Raw genomic sequence first — 18438 nt, 5'->3', positions numbered from 1 at the left:
TCTTACACCTCACCCATTCTCCCAGGAGGAGTGTGGGCTACACACCTGTAAGCAGTTTCTCTTTGAAGTTTGTTTCTGAAGTTTTTTTGTTTAAGTATGGCTACTTTTAAATCTGTTATAGAATGTCCAGGAAGACTGAAGTGTTTTCCTACTGGCTTTTGTATGTTACCATTCCTGATGTCCCATTTGTGTCCATTTATTCTTTTATGTAGAGACTGTCCGGTTTGGCCAATGTATACAGCAGAGGGTAATTGCTGGCACATGATGGCATATACAACATTAATAGATGTGCAGGTAAATGAGTCCCTGATGGTGTGGCTGATGTGGTTGGGTCCTCTGATGGTGTCGCTAGAGTAGATATGGAGACAGAGTAGGCGAGGAACCAATCTGTTACAAACCTTGTTGCCTACTCTGTCCCCATATCTACTCTAAAAGAAAAGGAGTACTTGTGGCACCTTAGAGACTAACAAATTTATTTGAGCATAAGCTTTCGTGAGCTACAGCTCAAATATGCTTAGGCTCAAATAAACTAGTTAGTCTCTAAGGTGCCACAAGTACTCCTTTTCTTTTTGCAAATACAGACTAACACGGCTGCTACTCTGAAACATATCTACTCTAGCGACACAAAAAAATCCAGCCCTCATGGCTGCAAAGGAAAGCTTAAAAACTTGAATCAAATGGATGCAATGGAGCAATTTTGACAGGGTGAACGTATCCTATGCCCAGATGGGCAGCAAAAGGGTTAACTCTTAGTTGTGGGGAGAGACAAGAGAGCACATTCTGCCCCATAAGAGCACATGAGCTGCCAGGTCAGAAGGAGAGAATGGCCTTGGCTCATTAAGGGTACTCTAGACTAGGATAAGAGGTGCTGTATTTCATAGAATCATAGAACCAGAAGGGACCTCGAGAGGTTATCTAGTTCAGTCCCCTGCACTCATGGCAGGACTAAGTATTATCTAGACCATCCCTGACAGGTGTTTGTCCAACCTGCTCTTAAAAATCCCCAATGACGGAGATTCTACAACCTCCCTAGGAAATTTATTTCAGTGCTTAACCACCCTGACAGTTAGGAAGTTTTTCCTAATGTCCAACCTAAAACAGCCTTGCTGCAATTTAAGCCCACTGCTTCTTGTCCTGTCCTCAGAGGTGAAGAACAACAATTTTTCTCCCTCCTCCTTTTAACAACCTAAGAAAACACTGACAATGGCTCGGTAGTTGGTGTGCCAAGCCACTGCCCATCACGCTGACCAACTTCCTTGGACTCCCCATCTGTCTGCATCCACCTGCTGTCTCCGGTCTTACACTTCAATTGTAAGCTCTATGGGGCAGGAACCATCTTTCTAGGTCTGCCTTTGCCCAGGGCCTGGCATGATGGGGCCATGATCCATGCCCAAGACTCTGAGGCAATACTGTCATGCAAATCAATGCTACTAACAATAGAGACAAGGAACCAGTTTGCTTTTCGGGTGTTTTTTCCTTCCACAGGTGGATGACCATTTCTTGGCAGGGTCACGTTGAACCCTTCCACAAGGGACAGTTAAGCAGGCATGCGTCAGTCTCTTACTCAGAGCACAAACGACCACTGGCTTAGAGATGACCTCCAAAAGGTTTCCATTTCAAACAGCAAAAGAACTTCTCTCACCTTCTTCATCTGCATGCCCGGAGCTATGCTGGGGTTCAGAGTCCTGGGTGTGGAGGGTCTTATCCGGCTCAGGCAGGAGGGCAATCCCATCAATGAGTTCGTCAACCCCTTCCAAGATATCGTTAGCACACAGCTGAAAAGAACAAGCACACCCATGTGCTGTGTCACAGGGATCAAACAAAGGCAGCCCAAAATACATGAGGAACGATAGAGCAGCTCATCTCTCCAAGGAGCTTAAATTAGCCAGGTGGGCGTATGCGCAGCCGCCACATCTCAAAGACCATGGCACTGCTTTCCTGACGGCACCCTGTGACAAAAGGCATGGCTTTTCATCAGAGAAGAGGCCTGGCCTTTGTCACCCAGCCTGCTCGACCACATCTCCCCTCATCACTTGCAAACGTGGCTCTGTGTGCATGTCCCGGTAGCAAGCAGGGGGATACATTAACCAATGGTTAGCCAAGTTTTATTCTAAAATAAAGGAGATTTGACTTTTCTAATACCATCCCATGACAAACTGATCAGTACAAGAATATCACGTGCCATGACTTGCTTTGCTTTTTAAAGCCAGTACTAGGATTTTTGCCATTGTTATTTACACTATGGTCAGGACTAGCACCCCAAATTAAGGGCCACAACCCAACTGGGCTGGGCAACGCCCAGACAAATAGACAACAGGCCCAGAGAACTCACAGCCTGGATTTACAAGACACAGGAGAGGGTGAACAGTCAAATGTGGGGAGGCAGAAGGACACAGTAACGACCAAAACAAGCGCGCTGACACAGCAAACTACCAGCCTTACTCATGGGCATCTCCCTGGGATACAAACGATGAATCTGGACATAGGAGAAAACTAATACAAATCATGCAAAACTGCTTGACAAGAGACCAAACCAGGACTACTGCTAACGAGTGACGGGACACAGTGTGATCTGGCTGGAGGCGATGGGTCGAAGAGCAGCTACTCTCGCAAGTCAGAAAGCAAGGGAGGCCAGCTGGGACCAAGGTCTCCATCAGAGCTTTGCACGCCAGAAGAGAGTGCACGTATTCTCAGACTTGACTCCCTAGGAGAGTTGGGTTCCTGCAGCACTGAGTCATCTGTACCCAAGTATGCGGAGGTCTGCAGAGGCAATGCCTGCTGGAGAGTTTTAGATTCTGCAGTTATCTTGGGGCAGCTGGTAACCCTTCCCACTGATACTGGACAACACCACTTCATAGTGCACCTGCTCTTACAGCAGGGCTCAGGTGTTGGGAATAATCATTTGAGTGACAAAACAGCCTTGCTGTTCCTGTGAAGCCTTCGAGGTTCTGTATGTCCAGTGGAAAACCTCCTGCCTAGCAGACATTTGTCCAGAGCACAGTGCAGCCTGCTGTACATTACAGGTCAGACCATCATAGGGCCTAATCACATCAACCACACTATCACCTGTACATCTACCAATGTGCTATATGCCATCATGTGCCAGCCATGCCCCTCTGCCATGTACATTGGCCAAACTGGACAGTCTCTACGTAAAAGAATAAATGGACACAAATCAGATGTCAAGAATTAACAACATTCAAAAACCAGTTGGAGAACACTTCAATCTTTCTGGTCACTCGATTACAGACCTAAAAGTGTCAATTCTTCAACAAAAAACCTTCAAAAACAGACTCCAACGAGAGACTGCTGAATTGGAATTAATTTGCAAACTGGATACAATTAACTTAGGCTTGAATAAAGACTGGGAGTGGATGTGTCATTACACAAAGTAAAGCTATTTCCCCATGTTTATTTTCTCTCTCCCTCCGCACTATTCCTCACATGTTCTTGTCAACTGCTGGAAATGGCCCACCTTAATTATCACTACAAAAGGTCCCCCCCAATCGCTCTCCTGCTGGTAATCGCTCACTTTACCTGATCACTCTTCTTACGGTGTGTATGGTAACACCCATTGTTTCATGTTCTCTGTGTATATAAAATCTCCCCACTGTATTTTCCACTGCATGCATCTAATGAAGTGAGCTGTAGCTCACGAAAGCTCACGCTCAAATAAATGTGTTAGTCTCGAAGGTGCCACAAGTCCTCCTTTTCTTTTAAGGTCAGAGTTAGGCTCTGTCTACACGACACACCCTGGTGGCACCGTGTAGCATACGGCTAGCCAGACACTGCAGTGAGAAAGCACACCGCATCCACGCTGGTGTGCAGCTCCATATGTGAGCGAAAGGCTCCAGCAGCGGGGAAAGGTTTCCCCGCTGCTGGAGGAGTCTTTCCCTGCAGGAGGGAGAGGGCTCCAGCACTGGGGAGCTATCGGAGCCTTTCCCCCATGCCAGCATCTTTCCCCACGGTGGGGAAGGGCCCCCCAGAGAGGCATGCAGCATTCAGACATGCATAGGCCTCCTCTCATGGGTATAAATAGCAGTGTAGACGGTGAGTAGAGAACCATGTGCGGTATGTACTCAGAGCGGTATGTCTGTACTGGTCAAAACTGTGCCTCACTGTCTCCTCTGCTATCTGTACCTGTGGTAGGGGAGCTGTGTGTGTACACTCCATGCCGCTGAAAGAAGGGTGCAGTGTAGACACACCCTTGGGGGGCTGAGCTGTGAGTGAGAAGGCTGGATGGCACCTAGAGACTTTGTGCCTGAGCTCTCCATGATGCCATTAGTCGCACTTCATACAAGTAAATGATGGTAAATTTGGCACTTCAGAATGCTGTCCCCAGTCCAATGCCAAAAGTGCTTTGCATACCCTCTGCAGCTGGGAGTCAACCCGCCACATCCGCAGCGTCTGGTCACGAGACCACGTGACCAGCTGGTAGTCCTTGGAGCCTAAAAGAAGAGAAAATAATTTCTAGAAGTAACAGAAAACAGACTTGACTCTATTTATGATATAAGTGGACTGAACCAAGTAGCTAGGTCCAGTAGATGGGACACTGGAGTGGGAGTCAGGACTCCTGGGTTCTATTCCTGCCTTTGATATTGTCCAAGGTCACATAGCAAGTCAAGTCACTGTTCCACTCTGTGCCTCAGTTTCCCCATCTGTAAAATGGGGATGGGGCTGCTGCTGGAGTTACAGAGGAGAAAACTGCAATGCAAATAAAAATACATTTTGCAGTGAAAGTTATCACATGGGAAATGAATCGGATCTACTAGGAGGCACTTATTTTTAAAGCGTCACATTGTTGTGTAGCTGAAAATCCAAGTAATAGCTCAGCAGTTTGAGCATCGGCCTGCTAAACCCAGGGTTGCGAGTTCAATCCTTGAGGGGGCCATTTAAGGATCTGGGGCAAAAATTGGGGATTGGTCCTGCTTTGAGTAGCGGGTTGGACTAGATGACCTCCTGAGGTCCCTTCTAATCCTGATATTCTATGATTCTAAGTAACAATGTAAAAGTGAATTGCAAAGCAGAAAAAAAAAAAAAGGGTTTCTCCTGTAACATCTCCTTTAGGATGCAGAGAGCACAACAGGTTTTCTACATTTGGAATATCAAATTCTGGCTCCCCGCCGCCTTCCCCCCTCCCCCCAAGGATTTTGGGAATCTCTGGAGGACCTGAGGCTGTAATGCTGCAGAGATCCCAGCCCTCAATTGGCTGACACAAACATACGAGCAGCTGCCCTACACACAGCATGGATTTCACTTAAACTGGTGTAACTTTGTGTGTGGATGTGCTTCAATAGGTTTAAAACTGGCTTGCGCTGGTTTAGCTTGTTCCTGTAAATTTACCAATGCAATTAAACTGAGACAGACCAGGTTTAAACCTACATAAGAGTGTCCACACACTAAGATCCCCCAGTTTAACTAAATCAGTTTAAACAACACCTTTAGTTAAGCCAGGACAACTTTGTCTGGAGCACCAGCCTCTGTGAAGGTATGAGGGCATACAGACGCAGTAAGAGGTTATAATAATCAAACGTATAACACCCCCCCCCTTGCATAGCTCTTTTCAGTAGATCTCCAAGTGTGTTACCAAGGAGGTCAGTGTCATTATCCAAATTGTACAGAAAGGGAAACCGAGGCACAGAGAGGGAGGTGACTTGCCCAGCAGGCCAGTGGCAGAGCTAGGAATAAGAACCCAGATTTCCTGAGTCCCAGCCCAGTATTCTAGTCACTAGGCTACACTGCTTACTGGTTAGCACATATGTTCAACGGGAAGAGAACAGCCAAACACCCATCGCTCTGAGCAAAACCAAAAGAAAGAAATTTCCTAAGTGCCATTACAAAAATTCCATTAAATGATTGGGAGGGGGGCCTGGGGACCTGTTCTGGAGAAGAAATTGGTCCTGGTTAAATCTGTGTAGATAGGTGTTTGCACCAGTGCTGCCAGTCTCACTACCAAGCAGCGCAGATGAAATGGTGGTGACAGATATAAAGTCCATGCCCTGTACCCAAAGAGGGCAGAGGTACCATAGGACCCTTGTGTAAACCAAGGACCAGGGGCCTATGGTTACAGCAAGAGAGGAGGTCCCAGCACTGGAGCTGTGCAGGTTAAAGCCCTGTGTGTGCCCTCATTGATCTGTTTGGTTATCTGACCTTTTTGTGGGGTTTTCTTTTATATTTGAAAATGACTGACTAGGGCAGGGGTGGGCAAACTTTATGGCCCAAGGGCCACATCGCGGTTGCGAAACGGTATGGAGGGCTGGGTAGGGAAGGCTGTGCCCCCCCAAACAGCCTGGCCCCTGCCCCTTATCTACCCGCTCCCACTTCTCGCTCCCTGACGGCCTCCCTCAGAGCCCCCAACCCATCCAACCCCCCCTGCTCCTTGTCCCTTGACTGCCCCCTCCTGGGACCCCACCTGCACCTGACCGTCCCCAGGGACCTCACCCCATATCCAACCCCTCCTGCCCCCTTCCCCTGACTGCCCTGATCCCTATCCACACCCCCAGCCCCTGACAGGCCCCCCCCCAGACTACCATGCCTATCAACCCCCCTGTTCCCCATCCCCAACCGCCCCCACCCCCAAACCTCCACCCCATCCAACCACGCCCTGTCCCCTGCCCGCCCCCCCAACCTCTTTCCCATCCAACCACCCCCTGCTCTCTGTCCCCTGACTGCCTCCCAGGACCCCCTGCCCTTTATCCAACCCTCCGCTCCACGCCCCCTTACCATGCCGCTCAGAGTGGCAGGACTGGCTTATTGGAAAGCCTGGGAGGTGGGTGGGCGCAAGCCACGTTGCCCACTTGGCGGCGCAAAAGGGGGGACAGCAGGGGAGAGACCTGGGGCTAGCTTCCTCGGCTGGGAGCTCAGAGGCCGGACAGGAAGGTCCCATGGGCCATAGTTTGCCCAACTCTGGACTAGGGTCTGAAAACTGGCAGGAGGGTTCCTTTCCCCAGGCTCCACCTCCTTTGGCTGGTGTATTGAGTACATGGATGCTACTAAAAATGCAGCTTTTATTGCATGGGATGCTCCTGATATTTGTGGCTTGCTTTTTCCTTGCAATAAACGGTGAAGCTCAGAGGGGTTCACTCAGTTTTGAATTTTTTCCTTCGCTTTATGCAAGAATCTTATTGTTGTACAATTTATTCTGAAAAATCCATTTAAAAACAGACTGACGGGATAGTAGGAAATGAAAGAGTCACTGTTGATACTCGTATTGATTGGCTCTGTTAGCCTGGGAATAGTTTGCGTGGCCTCGTGCAATGGGACACGTTCCAATAAACTATGGTCTGTGGGGATTGGAAAGCAGATAGAGGCTAGTTCAAGTCGTGGCAAGAGCAGAAAGGCAATTGTTTGAGTATGGCAGCCGCAAGGCAGACTCCAGCTGCTGCCGTGCACCAACGGTAGTTGCATGAGAACAGCAGTCACAGTCCTGTGCCCACCTTCTTTCTGCTTTCTCCACTGGAACTCCAGCACCACATCGTCGTGTCCCACGAAGGTGTGAACTGGCGTGTTCAGGTCAAAAGTGTTCCAAAGGAGGAGGCTGTTCTCTCGCCGCAGCTGGGGAACCATCACGGTCACCAGCCCGTTGCTGAAAGGCTGGGGGAGAGAAGCACACCCAGAGAGGGGCTGCTCAGCTGCACAACGGTTAGCCTGGCAGCTCTCACTCCCCCATATTGCCTCGATCGTACTTTCCAACACCTTCCCATTCACACTGGCACCAGGGCACATCCTGGCACTGCCACCAGCTGACTTCAGGGAGGATTGTAGGGGCTCAGGAGCCAACCCTACAAGGAGGAGCTTTCAAAGGGGATTACCATGCAAGAGGACTCAACATGCCCTGAAAGGAGAGGGGTGCACTGCGCTCGAAAGAGGCATTCACCACAGCTCATTTAAAACCAGCCATTTCCTTCTGCTTATTACTAACCCCACGTAGCAACAGCAATTTTAACACTCCCTCTTCACCCACCATTCCTGCTGCTCTTTGCACAGGCCGAGCCAAACAGCAATCATTCTTTGGGTCTCACGCACTAGCAATTGTTTGGGGTCCTGACCCTGAAATGGAACACTAAACTTCAAGTATGTATTGTGCATACACACCAGGCATGGTACAGGGCCGGAGGGAGGGAGAGGTGAGGAAAGGCTCATTCTGGTGTCTGGGGAAGATGGTGAGTACAACCTAATGCTGAACGGCTATGTGCAAAAACCCCTCTGCGGCAACGAGTCTCAGAGCGCGGGTCAACTGACGTGGGTTTGCGCTACTGGGCTAACAGTGGCAGCGTAAACATTCCTGCTCAGGCTGGAGTCCAGACTCCAAGACCTCCTCCCTCGCTGGGTCTGAGCCTGGGCTCCAGCCCAAGTGGGAACTTCTATACAGCTATGTTTAGCCCCCCACCGTGAGCCCGAGTCAGTTGACCTGGGCTCTGTGACTCACTACCGTGATTTTTATGTTTTGAATGTAGATATAGCCAAAGCTGAGGAACAACTTGTGCTTTAAATGCCTTGGACCTCACACCACAAGGACAGCAAGTTAGTGCATTCTTAGCTACACAAAAACCGTGGCAGCCCATTAAAATACATGGGCATGGTTAAAAAGCCCTCACAGAAGAGATTCAAGAGATAAAATCTCTGAGCAGAAACTGTGAAAGAGGCATGGCTAGGCTGCTACAGTGCCGCTCTTAGTGCGTTGGCTCCACCAGTGAATGTAAGTCAGTGACAGAGCGGACAGAGGGTATAAGGAACGGCTGAGCCAAAGCTGCAGTCCTTCTTTAGGACTTAGACACCAGCTGCAAGCCCCATGTATGCGAGTCTCTGTTACAGTCCTCTGGGAAAGATCCAAGTTTCACATTATTAGGCACCCCCTCCCATGAGCCTGGTTCTCACGGAAGATGCTCTCACACTCGTACTGATCAGTGCTGTAACTGAGGTTTTTAACTCAGATTAATAAAAGCCAGTGGCAAAAACAGTGCTAATGATTCCCAGGGAGGAATGCCTCATTAGGTAATTTCCCTTGGCCATCCCAGGCTCTAGCAAGGCTATGGGGCAGAGGGACCGGTGTTCACACTCACCGTGTATCTCGCCTTCCAGACTGGAACCTGGCAGGGGAGGATATTGAGATATTTCCGAGGCTGACGGTAATCCCAGAACTTCAACAGAACAGAAAACAAGCCAGTGAGCTTCGCTCTCAGGGGCGGGGGGGGGGATATTTCTGTGTAAGACATGTGCCAGACATGCGACAGGTGCTCCACAGTGTCGTTAGAGACATCCTTGCACTAATGGAGCTGAATTGGCCCCAAGGGGGGGCTATCAGCCTCAGACACAGTGACTCGGGGTGACAGGTGTGCACTGACCAACACAAGACTTGCTGTAGAGGGTGATGTCTAATACCAGATCTAGTTCCCACTGAAGTCAATGGACAGATGCCCAGTGATTTCAGTGGGAGCTGGGTCAGGCCCTTAGGATGGCACTGGTACATTCCCTCTGAGAGACCTGGGCACTTACCCTGACAGAGTTGTCCTGGCTGGAAGTGGCCAGGATGTACTCGTTGTCCGGATGCCAGTCCAGGCCATGGATTTTAGAGAGATGCGCTGCCAAGTACTCCACTGCAGTGCTGGGTTTCTGCAATCAGAGGCATTTTAGTTCTCACCATGCTGGTTCTTAGGAGCAAGAAATCTGGCCCGATCCCGCCAGGTAAAGAAGGTGCTTCTCCACCCTCACACTCAGTAGACGTCACCAGCCAGAGAGAAAGATAAACAATGGCTTGTAGGCTAGAGAAAAGTTACTGTGAAGTACAGTGGTAAAGTTCCATAGGAGTTAAATACAACAGTGCACTGGGTAAGGGGACGCTTTATATTTGATGCAACTAGTATCCATCAAGAAGCCAAAAGCAAGGTGCTAAGGGGTATGTTTTCAGAGAGAAGGAGGCCAATGATACAGCTCTCCTTCAATCTCAGACTCCACTGGCACCGCGCTTACCTCAAACTGATCGTTCAGAGGGGTGGGAAACGAAGGAAGGAAGGAAGGAAGAAGCAGTGTAGGACTGGCATGGTGCCTTGATCCCACATGTGGGAACATGCAGAGGCTACTCAAAGACTAACAGGAGCTCACCCGCTTGTCCCAGATACGGACATCCCCATCGTGGCTGGTTGCTAAACAGTTGGCGTTTTTCTTGTTCCATTTGACCTGGGAGGCTCCAGCTGCAGAAGGAGCAGAGCAGAAAAAGGTCAGCGAACAGCATCTACAAATAGCTTAAAAGTGAGGTGAGCCAATGAGACATGAAGCAGATGCAAAATGTAGGGCGGCCCCACAGCATTTCAGACCACTTGTGTTCTGCACAGGACATACAACTAAGAGGAGATACATCCCAGGAGCGAGTGTGAAAGACCGTGGCAAAACATTTCATGGGAATGCAGCAGCAAAGTTAAAGAGCAGCTGTCCTTCAGAAAGAGGCTAACCCCAGTTTTGGGGGGCTTCATGCATGTCTCTCAAGGAGCTCAGATCCAATGTGGTCCATTTACAAGTCAAAAGATGTTTTTCTGAACCTCCAGCCACTTTCAGCTCATCACAGGGAGCAACTGCCTCTGTGGGGGAGCTACAAGCTCTGCATCTCTCACCACTTTAGCACCAACCCTCTCCCTCTGTCTGCTCCCTGGTGCCCTGTGATTAACTCAGCCCCCTTACTCTCACATGCACCAGTAATGCACTATAGAGATTTTAACACTACTCACCTATCACTAACATCCAGGACTTTAATCTTGCTGAGGTTGGAGTGAAGGCTGAGCATAGGCATGTGACTGAGGCGCTAGATGTGTGCGCTGCAAGTGGTTCATTGTTGGAAGTGAAGGGGAGTTCATCATGGAGGTGGGGAATCCAAGGGTATTTGGGTGTCAGGAGACGAGCTAAGGTTGTGGTGGATGTTCGTGTTGGCCTATCTAGAGAACTCTTGGATTGTTAGAGACTGACAGGAAATGCACTTCAGAAGCCTTGACTCTAAAATTTGTCGGATCCTCAGAGACGCCAAGGTTCAAGATAAGTTTTGAGACTCTACCGTCTCCAAGGTAATGGCAGGTCAGAGACAATGCATTTTGCTAAGGGATAGGAACAACCGATGCAGTGTACGGATCTATGTTTCTCAGCTCCATCAGTACTTAGGAACTCAGTCAGCTGCAAAGCCTGCTGCTCAGCAAATGTTCAGACACAGAGGATGTGTCGGATCTAGGAAGAAAGCTATTGCAGCAGACACACACAGCTCTGCTGTGTCAGGGCTCTGGCATACAAAGCCTATGCTTGATGGATGAAAATGGTTTGCTCGCCTCAAATCATAAGAGACATCAAAAATAACGGTCAAACAAGATGGTAACTATACTAAGGGGCAGATCTTTCCTTCTGTAGCCGACCTCCCTGTCTCCACATATAAATATATGGCTCTCTTGAGATCTGGCCAAAAATAGGGGACCACCACTTAAGCAGACTTTTTTTTAGAACATAAGAACGGCCATACTGGGTCAGACCAATGGTCCGTCTAGCCCAGTACCCTGTCTTCTGACAGTGGCCAGTGCCAGATACTTCAGAGGGAATGAGCAGAAGGACAATTATCAAGTGATGCATTCCCTGTTGTCCAGTCCCAGCACCTGGCAGTCAGAGGCTTATCCAGAGCCTGTCTAACAGCCATTGATAGACCTATCCTCCACAAACTCATCTACTTCTTTTTAGAATTTACTTATACTTTTGACCTTCACAACATCCCCTGGCAACAAGTTCCACAGATTGTTGTCTGGAGAAGTACTTCTTGTTTGTTTTAAACCTGCTGCTTATTCATTTCATTAGGTGACCCCTGGCTCTTGTGTGATGAGAAGGGGTAAATGACATCCCTGCTCATGCTCTCCCCACCTGTCATGGTTTGATAGACCTCGATCCTCTCCCCCCGTAGTCACCTCTTCTCCAAGCTGAACGGTCCCAGGCTTTCTAACTTCGCCTCATGTGGAAGCTGTTCCATCCGCCCCATCACGTGTGTTGCCCTTTTCTGTATCTTTTCCAATTCTAATCTACCTTTTTTCAGATGGGGCAACCAGAACTGTACACATATACAAGGTGTGGGTGAACTACGGCTTTATATAGTGGCATTTTTTAAAGATGTAGTGCCCATCTTTACAGAAGAGAAGGAGGAGGATCCTGGGAACTACGGGCCAGTCAGCCTCACCTCAGTCCCTGGAAAAATCATGGAGCAGGTCCTCAAGGAATCAATTCTAAAGCAATTAGAGGAGAGGAAAGTGATCAGGAACAGTCAGCATGGATTCATCAAGGGAAAGTCATGCCTGACTAATCTAATTACCTTCTATGACGAGATAACTGGCTCTGTGGATGAGGGGAAAGCGGTGGACGTGTTGTTCCTTGACTTTAGCAAAGCTTTTGACACGGTCTCCCACAGTATTCTTGTCAGCAAGTTCAAGAAGTATGGGCTGGATGAATGGACTATAAGGTGGATAGAAAGCTGGCTAGATTGTCGGGCTCAACGGGTAGTGATCAATGGCTCCATGTCTAGTTGGCAGCCGGTATCAAGTGGAGTGCCCCAAGGGTCGATTCTCAGGCCGGTTTTGTTCAATATCTTCATAAATGATCTGGAGGAGGGTGTGGATTGCACCCTCAGCAAATTTGCAGATGACACTAAAGTGGGAGGAGAGGTAGATACACTGGAGGGTAGGGATAGGATACAGAGGGACCTAGACAAATTAGAGGATTGAGCCAAAAGAAATCTGATGAGGTTCAACAAGGACAAGTGCAGAGTCCTGCACTTAGGACGGAAGAATGCCATGCACCGCTACAGACTAGGGATCGAATGGCTTGGCAGCAGTTCTGCAGAAAAGGACCTAGGGGTTACAGTGGACGAGAAGCTGGATATGAGTCAACTGTGTGCCCTTGTTGCCAAGAAGGCCAATGGCATTTTGGGATGTATAAGTAGGGGCACTGCCAGCAGATCGAGGGACGTGATCATTTCCTTCTATTCGATATTGGTGAGGCCTCATCTGGAGTACTGTGTCCAGTTTTGGGCTCCACACTACAAGAAGGATGTGGAAAAATTGAAGAGAGTCCAGCGGAGGGCAACAAAAATGATGAGGGGACTGGAACACATGACTTATGAGAACAGGCTGAGGGAACTGGGATTGTTTAGTCTGCGGAAGAGAAGAATGAGGGGGGATTTGATAGCTGCTTTCAACTATCTGAAAGGGGGTTCCAAAGAGGATGGATCTAGACTGTTCTCAGTGATATCGGATGACAGAACAAGGAGTAATGGTCTCAAGTTGCAATGGGGGAGGTTGAGGTTGGATGTTAGGAAAAAGTTTTTCACTAGGAGGGTAGTGAAACACTGGAATGCGTTACCTAGGGAGGTGGTGGAATCTCCTTCCTTAGATATTTTTAAGGTCAGGCTTGACAAAGCCCTGGCTGGGATGATTTAGTTGGGGATTGGTCCTGCTTTGAGCAGGGGGTTGGACTAGATGACCTCCTGAGGTCCCTTCCAACCCTGATATTCTATGATTATGATATTTTCCATCTTATTATTTATCCCTTTCCTAATGGTTCCTAACATTCCGTTCGCTTTTTTGGCTGCCGCTGCACAGTGAGTGGCTGTTTCAGAGAACTATCCATAATGACGCCAAGATCTCTTTCCTCAGTGGGAACAGCTCATTCAGACCCTATCATTTTGTACGTATAGCTGGGATTATGTTTTCCAACGTGCCTCACTTTGCACAATCTCCCTTCTGCTTCCCAGTTTCTAATAGAAAAATGAGCTTACGTTGACATGGAAGGTTCAGATGTTACGGGAGTTATATAAAGCTACCTGAGGTTCTCTTCTCCCTGCTTTAGTTTGAAACTCCTTTCAAAAGGATTCAAAAACATCCCGGCAAACTTCTGCCGTCCAGCTCCCAAACAGAGACATAAAACAAGAGGCTGCTGCGGGTCAAGAGGTCCTCTGCATTTCTGTAGCATTGCGAATTCATGGCCTGTGAGTAAGGCTGCTGCTGGTACAGACCCTAAAGGGTTGTTAACAAGGCAGATTCTCTCTCTCTCTCATACACAAGGAGATTAGTGAGGCAGAAGAAACAGCAACCCATAAGGACACTTTCACGTTGGCTCATCTGTGCTCTATCTTCCTCTGTCTCCATTCTAATGTTCTCCATGTGCAGTAACTCATTCACAGAACCTATTAGGTCTTCCTTTAAGGATGACGGGTGGAGATTAACACTGTTGGGGTCTCTGACAAGAGCCTGTCCAGCCAAGGGAGTGTTAGCCGATCGCCTTGACGAGAGCGTGACGTGTAACCCAAAGGAGGACACCTGTGGCATCCTTTCAGATCCCCAGCTGGTTTAAGGTGCTGCAGGGAAGCAGGATATTGCATGTTAATGTACCCAGCCCAGAACCCCTCTCTCAGTAACTGGACGGAGGGTGGGAAGTCAGCAGCACTCCAGTGACACCTAAACCAGAGTGGATCCAGACTGCTGGCATTTCACCTTAAAAAGGTTGCTGAGCAGTTTTTAAACTAAGAGATTGTGGGGAGGCGGGGGAAAGCCGATTGCTGCAGAGGCGCACATGGATCGGACAGAGACGTCTCTTAGAGGAGAGTCTATTGAGAGAGATTCTCTAGGTTTTAGTCAGGAGGAGAGGATGGAAGAGGATAAAGTATGGGCTAGATCAGATGAGAAACATTCACAAAGAATCTGACACATCAGAGAACGGCAGACAAATAAACAGTGACAAGTTTTTAAAGTTCTTGTACACAAATGCTAGAAGTCTAAGTAATAAGACAGGTGAACTAGAGTACCTCGTGTTAAAGGAGGATATTGATATAATAAGAAAAGGAGGACTTGTGGCTCCTTAGAGACTAACAAATTTATTTGAGCATAAGCTTTCATGAGCTACAGCTCACTTCATCGGATGCAGCTCATGAAAGCGTATGCTCAAATAAATTTGTTAGTCTCTGAGGTGCCACAAGTACTCCTGTTCTTTTTGTGGATACAGACTAACATGGCTGCTACTCTGAAAATTGATATAATAGGCATCACAGAAACCTGGTGGAGTGAGAACAAGCAATGGGACACAATCATTCCAGGGTAAAAAATATATCGGAAGGATAGAACAGGTTGTGCAGGGGAGTGGGGGTGGGGGTGCACTCTATGTGAAAGAAAATGTAGAATCAAATGAAATAAAAATCTTTAATGAATCCACATGTTCCACAGAATCTCTATGGATAGTAATTCCAGACTCTAATAAGAATATAACAGTAGGGATCTTTTATCTACCACCTGACCAGGATAGTGATAGTGATGATGAAATGCTAAGGGAGATTAGAGAGGCTATCAAAATAAAAAACTCAATAATAGTGGGGGATTTCAATTATTCCCATAATGACTGGGTACATGTCACCTCAGGACGAAATGCAGAGACAAAATTTCTCGACTCTTTAAATGACTGCTTCTTGGAGCACCTGGTACAGGAACCCACAAGGGGAGAGGCAACTCTCGATCTAGTCCTGAGTGGAGCGCAGGATCTGATCCAAGAGGTAACTATAAGAGGACTGCTTGGAAATAGTGACCATAATATAATAACATTTAACATTCCTGTGGTGGGAAGAACACCTCAAAAGCCCAACACAGTGGCACTTAATTTCAGAAAGGGGAACTGTGCAAAAATGAGGAGGTTAGTTAAACAGAAATTAAAAGGTACAGTGACTAGAGTAAAAAGAAAAAGGAGTACTTGTGGCACCTTAGAGACTAACAAATTTATTTGAGCATAAGCTTTCATGGGCTACAGCCCACTTCATCGGATGCGTAGAATGGAACATATAGTAAGATATATATATATATATATCTCATACACAAATACAGATAAGTTGGAAGTTACCATACAAACTGTGAGAGGCTAATTAGTTAAGATGAGCTATTATGAGCAGGAGAAAAAAACTTCTGTAGTGATAATCAAGATGGCCCATTTAGACAGATGACAAGAAGGTGTGAGGATACTTAACTTAAGGAAATAGATTCAGTGTGTGTAATGACCCAGCCACTCCCAGTCTCTATTCAAAGCCAAGTTAATGGTATCTAGTTTGCATATTAGTTCAAGCTCAGCGGTTTCTTGTTGGAGTCTGTTTTTGAAGCTTTTCTGTTGCAAAATTGCCACCCTTAAATATTTTACTGAGTGGCCAGAGAAGTTGAAGTGTTCTCCTACCGATTTTTGAATGTTATGATTCCTGATATCGGATTTGTGTCCATTTATTCTTTTGCGTAGAGACTGCCCAGTTTGGCCAATGTTCATGGCAGAGGGGCATTGCTGGCACATGATGGCATATATCACATTAGTAGATGTGCAGGTGAATGAGCCCCGATGGCGTGGCTAATGTGATTAGGTGCTATGATGGTGTCACTTGAATAAATGTGGACAGAGTTGGCATCGGGCTTTGTTGCAAGGATAGGTTCTTGGGTTAGTGTTTTTGTTGTGTGGTGTGTGGTTGCTGGTGAGTATTTGCTTCAGGTTGTGGGGCTGTCTGTAAGCGAGGACTGGTCTGTTTCCCAAGATCTGTGAGAGTGAGGGATCATTTTTCAGGATAGGTTGTAAATCTTTGATGATGCGCTGGAGAAGTTTTAATTGGGGGCTGAAGGTGACGGCTAGTGGCATTCTGTTATTTTCTTTGTTGGGCCTGTCCTGTAGTAGGTGACTTCTGGGAACTCTTCTGGCTTTGTCAATCTGTTTTTTCACTTCAGCAGCTGGATATTGTAGTTTTAAGAATGCTTGATAGAGCATAATAAGAATAGATAGATAAGAATGTTTGTCTCTGTCTGAGGGATTGGAGCAAATGCAGTTGTATCTTAGAGTTTGGCTGTAGACAATGAATCATGTGGTGTGTCCTGGATGGAAGCTGGAGGCATGTAGGTAAGTATAGCCGTCAGTAGGTTTCCCATATAGGGTGGTGTTTATGTGACCATCGCTTATTAGCACAGTAGTGTCCAGGAAATGGACTGCTTGTGTGGATTGGTCGAGGCTGAGGTTGATGGTTGAGGCTGAGGGGATGGAAATTGTTGAAATCATGGTGGAATTGCTCAAGGGCTTCTTTTCCGTGGGTCCAGATGATGAAGATGTCATCAATGTAGCGCAAGTAGAGTAGGGGCATTAGGGGACGAGAACCGAGGAAGTGGTGTTTTAAGTAAGCCATAAAAATGTTGGCATACTGTGGGGCCATGCGGGTACCCACAGCAGTGCCGCTGATTTGAAGGTATACATTGTCCCCAAATTTGAAATAGTTGTCGGTGAGGACAAAGTCACAACGTTCAGCCACAAGGTTTGCCGGGACATTATCGGGGATACTGTTCCTGATAGCTTGTAGTCCATCTTTGTGTGTAACGTTCGTGTAGAGGGCTTCTACATCCATAGTGGGCAGGATAGAGTTTTCAGGAAGACCACCGATGGATTGTAGTTTCCTCAGGAAGTCAGTGGTGTCTTGAAGATAGCTGGGAGCGCAGGGCCTGAGGAGAGAGTCCACATAGCCAGACAATCCTGCTGTCAGGGTGCCAATGCCTGAGATGATGGGGCGTCCAGGATTTCCAGGTTTATGGATCTTGGGTAGCAGACAGAATACCCCTGGTCGGGGCTCTAGGCATTTGTCTGCACAGATCTGTTCCTGTGCTTTTTCAGGGAGTTTCTTGAGCAGATGGTATAGTTTCTTTTGGTAATCCTCAGTGGGATCAGAGGATAATGGCCTGTAGAATATGCAGTTAGAGAGCTACCTAGCAGCCTCTTGTTCATATTCCAACTTATTCCTGATGACGACAGCACTAGAGTGAAATCCCTGCAAGCTGCATTGACACTTTTCAAAGACACCATAATAGAGGCCCAACTTAAATGTATACCCCAAATTAAAAAACACAGTAGAAGAACTAAAAAAGAGCCACCGTGGCTTAACAACCATGTAAAAGAAGCAGTGAGAGATAAAAAGGCATCTTTTAAAAAGTGGAAGTCAAATCCTCATGAAGTAAATAGAAAGAAGCATAAACACTGCCAAATTAAATGTAAAAATGTAATAAGAAAAGCCAAAAAGGAGTCTGAAGAACAGCTAGCCAAAAACTCAAAAGGTAATAACAAAATGAAGCATCAGAAGCAGGAAACCTGCTAAACAACCAGTGGGACCCCTGGACGATCGAGATACAGAAGGAGCACTTAAAGATGATAAAGTCATCGCAGAGAAACTAAATGAATTCTTTGATTCAGTCTTCACGGCTGAGGATGTTAGGGAGATTCCCAAACCTGAGCCGTCTTTTGTAGGTGACAAATCTGAGGAATTGTCACAGATTGAAGTGTCACTAGTGGAGTTTTTGGAATTAATTGAGAAACTTAACAGTAACAAGTCACCTGGACCAGATGGCATTTGAAAGAACTCAAATGTGAAATTGCGGAACT

General features: G+C 47.3%; 1 protein-coding gene across 2 annotated transcripts in view; it reads right to left on the bottom strand.

Annotated features, from left to right (window-relative positions):
* The window catches only part of WDR59 (WD repeat domain 59), a 92147-nt gene that overhangs the window by 42614 nt on the left and 31095 nt on the right, over positions 1-18438 (bottom strand). For both annotated transcript variants that reach the window (XM_084644280.1, XM_084644279.1), the window contains exons 8-13: positions 10102-10190; positions 9496-9612; positions 9063-9140; positions 7437-7593; positions 4369-4448; positions 1643-1775 (exon numbers count right to left, since the gene is read on the bottom strand). In XM_084644280.1, coding sequence (XP_084500406.1) covers positions 1643-1775; positions 4369-4448; positions 7437-7593; positions 9063-9140; positions 9496-9612; positions 10102-10190 — 654 coding nt within the window. The remainder of the gene's footprint in view (positions 1-1642; positions 1776-4368; positions 4449-7436; positions 7594-9062; positions 9141-9495; positions 9613-10101; positions 10191-18438) is intronic.

The sequence above is a fragment of the Lepidochelys olivacea genome (assembly GCF_965140295.1).
Source record: "Lepidochelys olivacea isolate rLepOli2 genome assembly, chromosome: 12".
Lineage (NCBI taxonomy): Eukaryota > Metazoa > Chordata > Testudines > Cheloniidae > Lepidochelys > Lepidochelys olivacea.
Note: the sequence above shows the minus strand (reverse complement) of the source record. Positions and strands in the feature narration are given on the sequence as shown.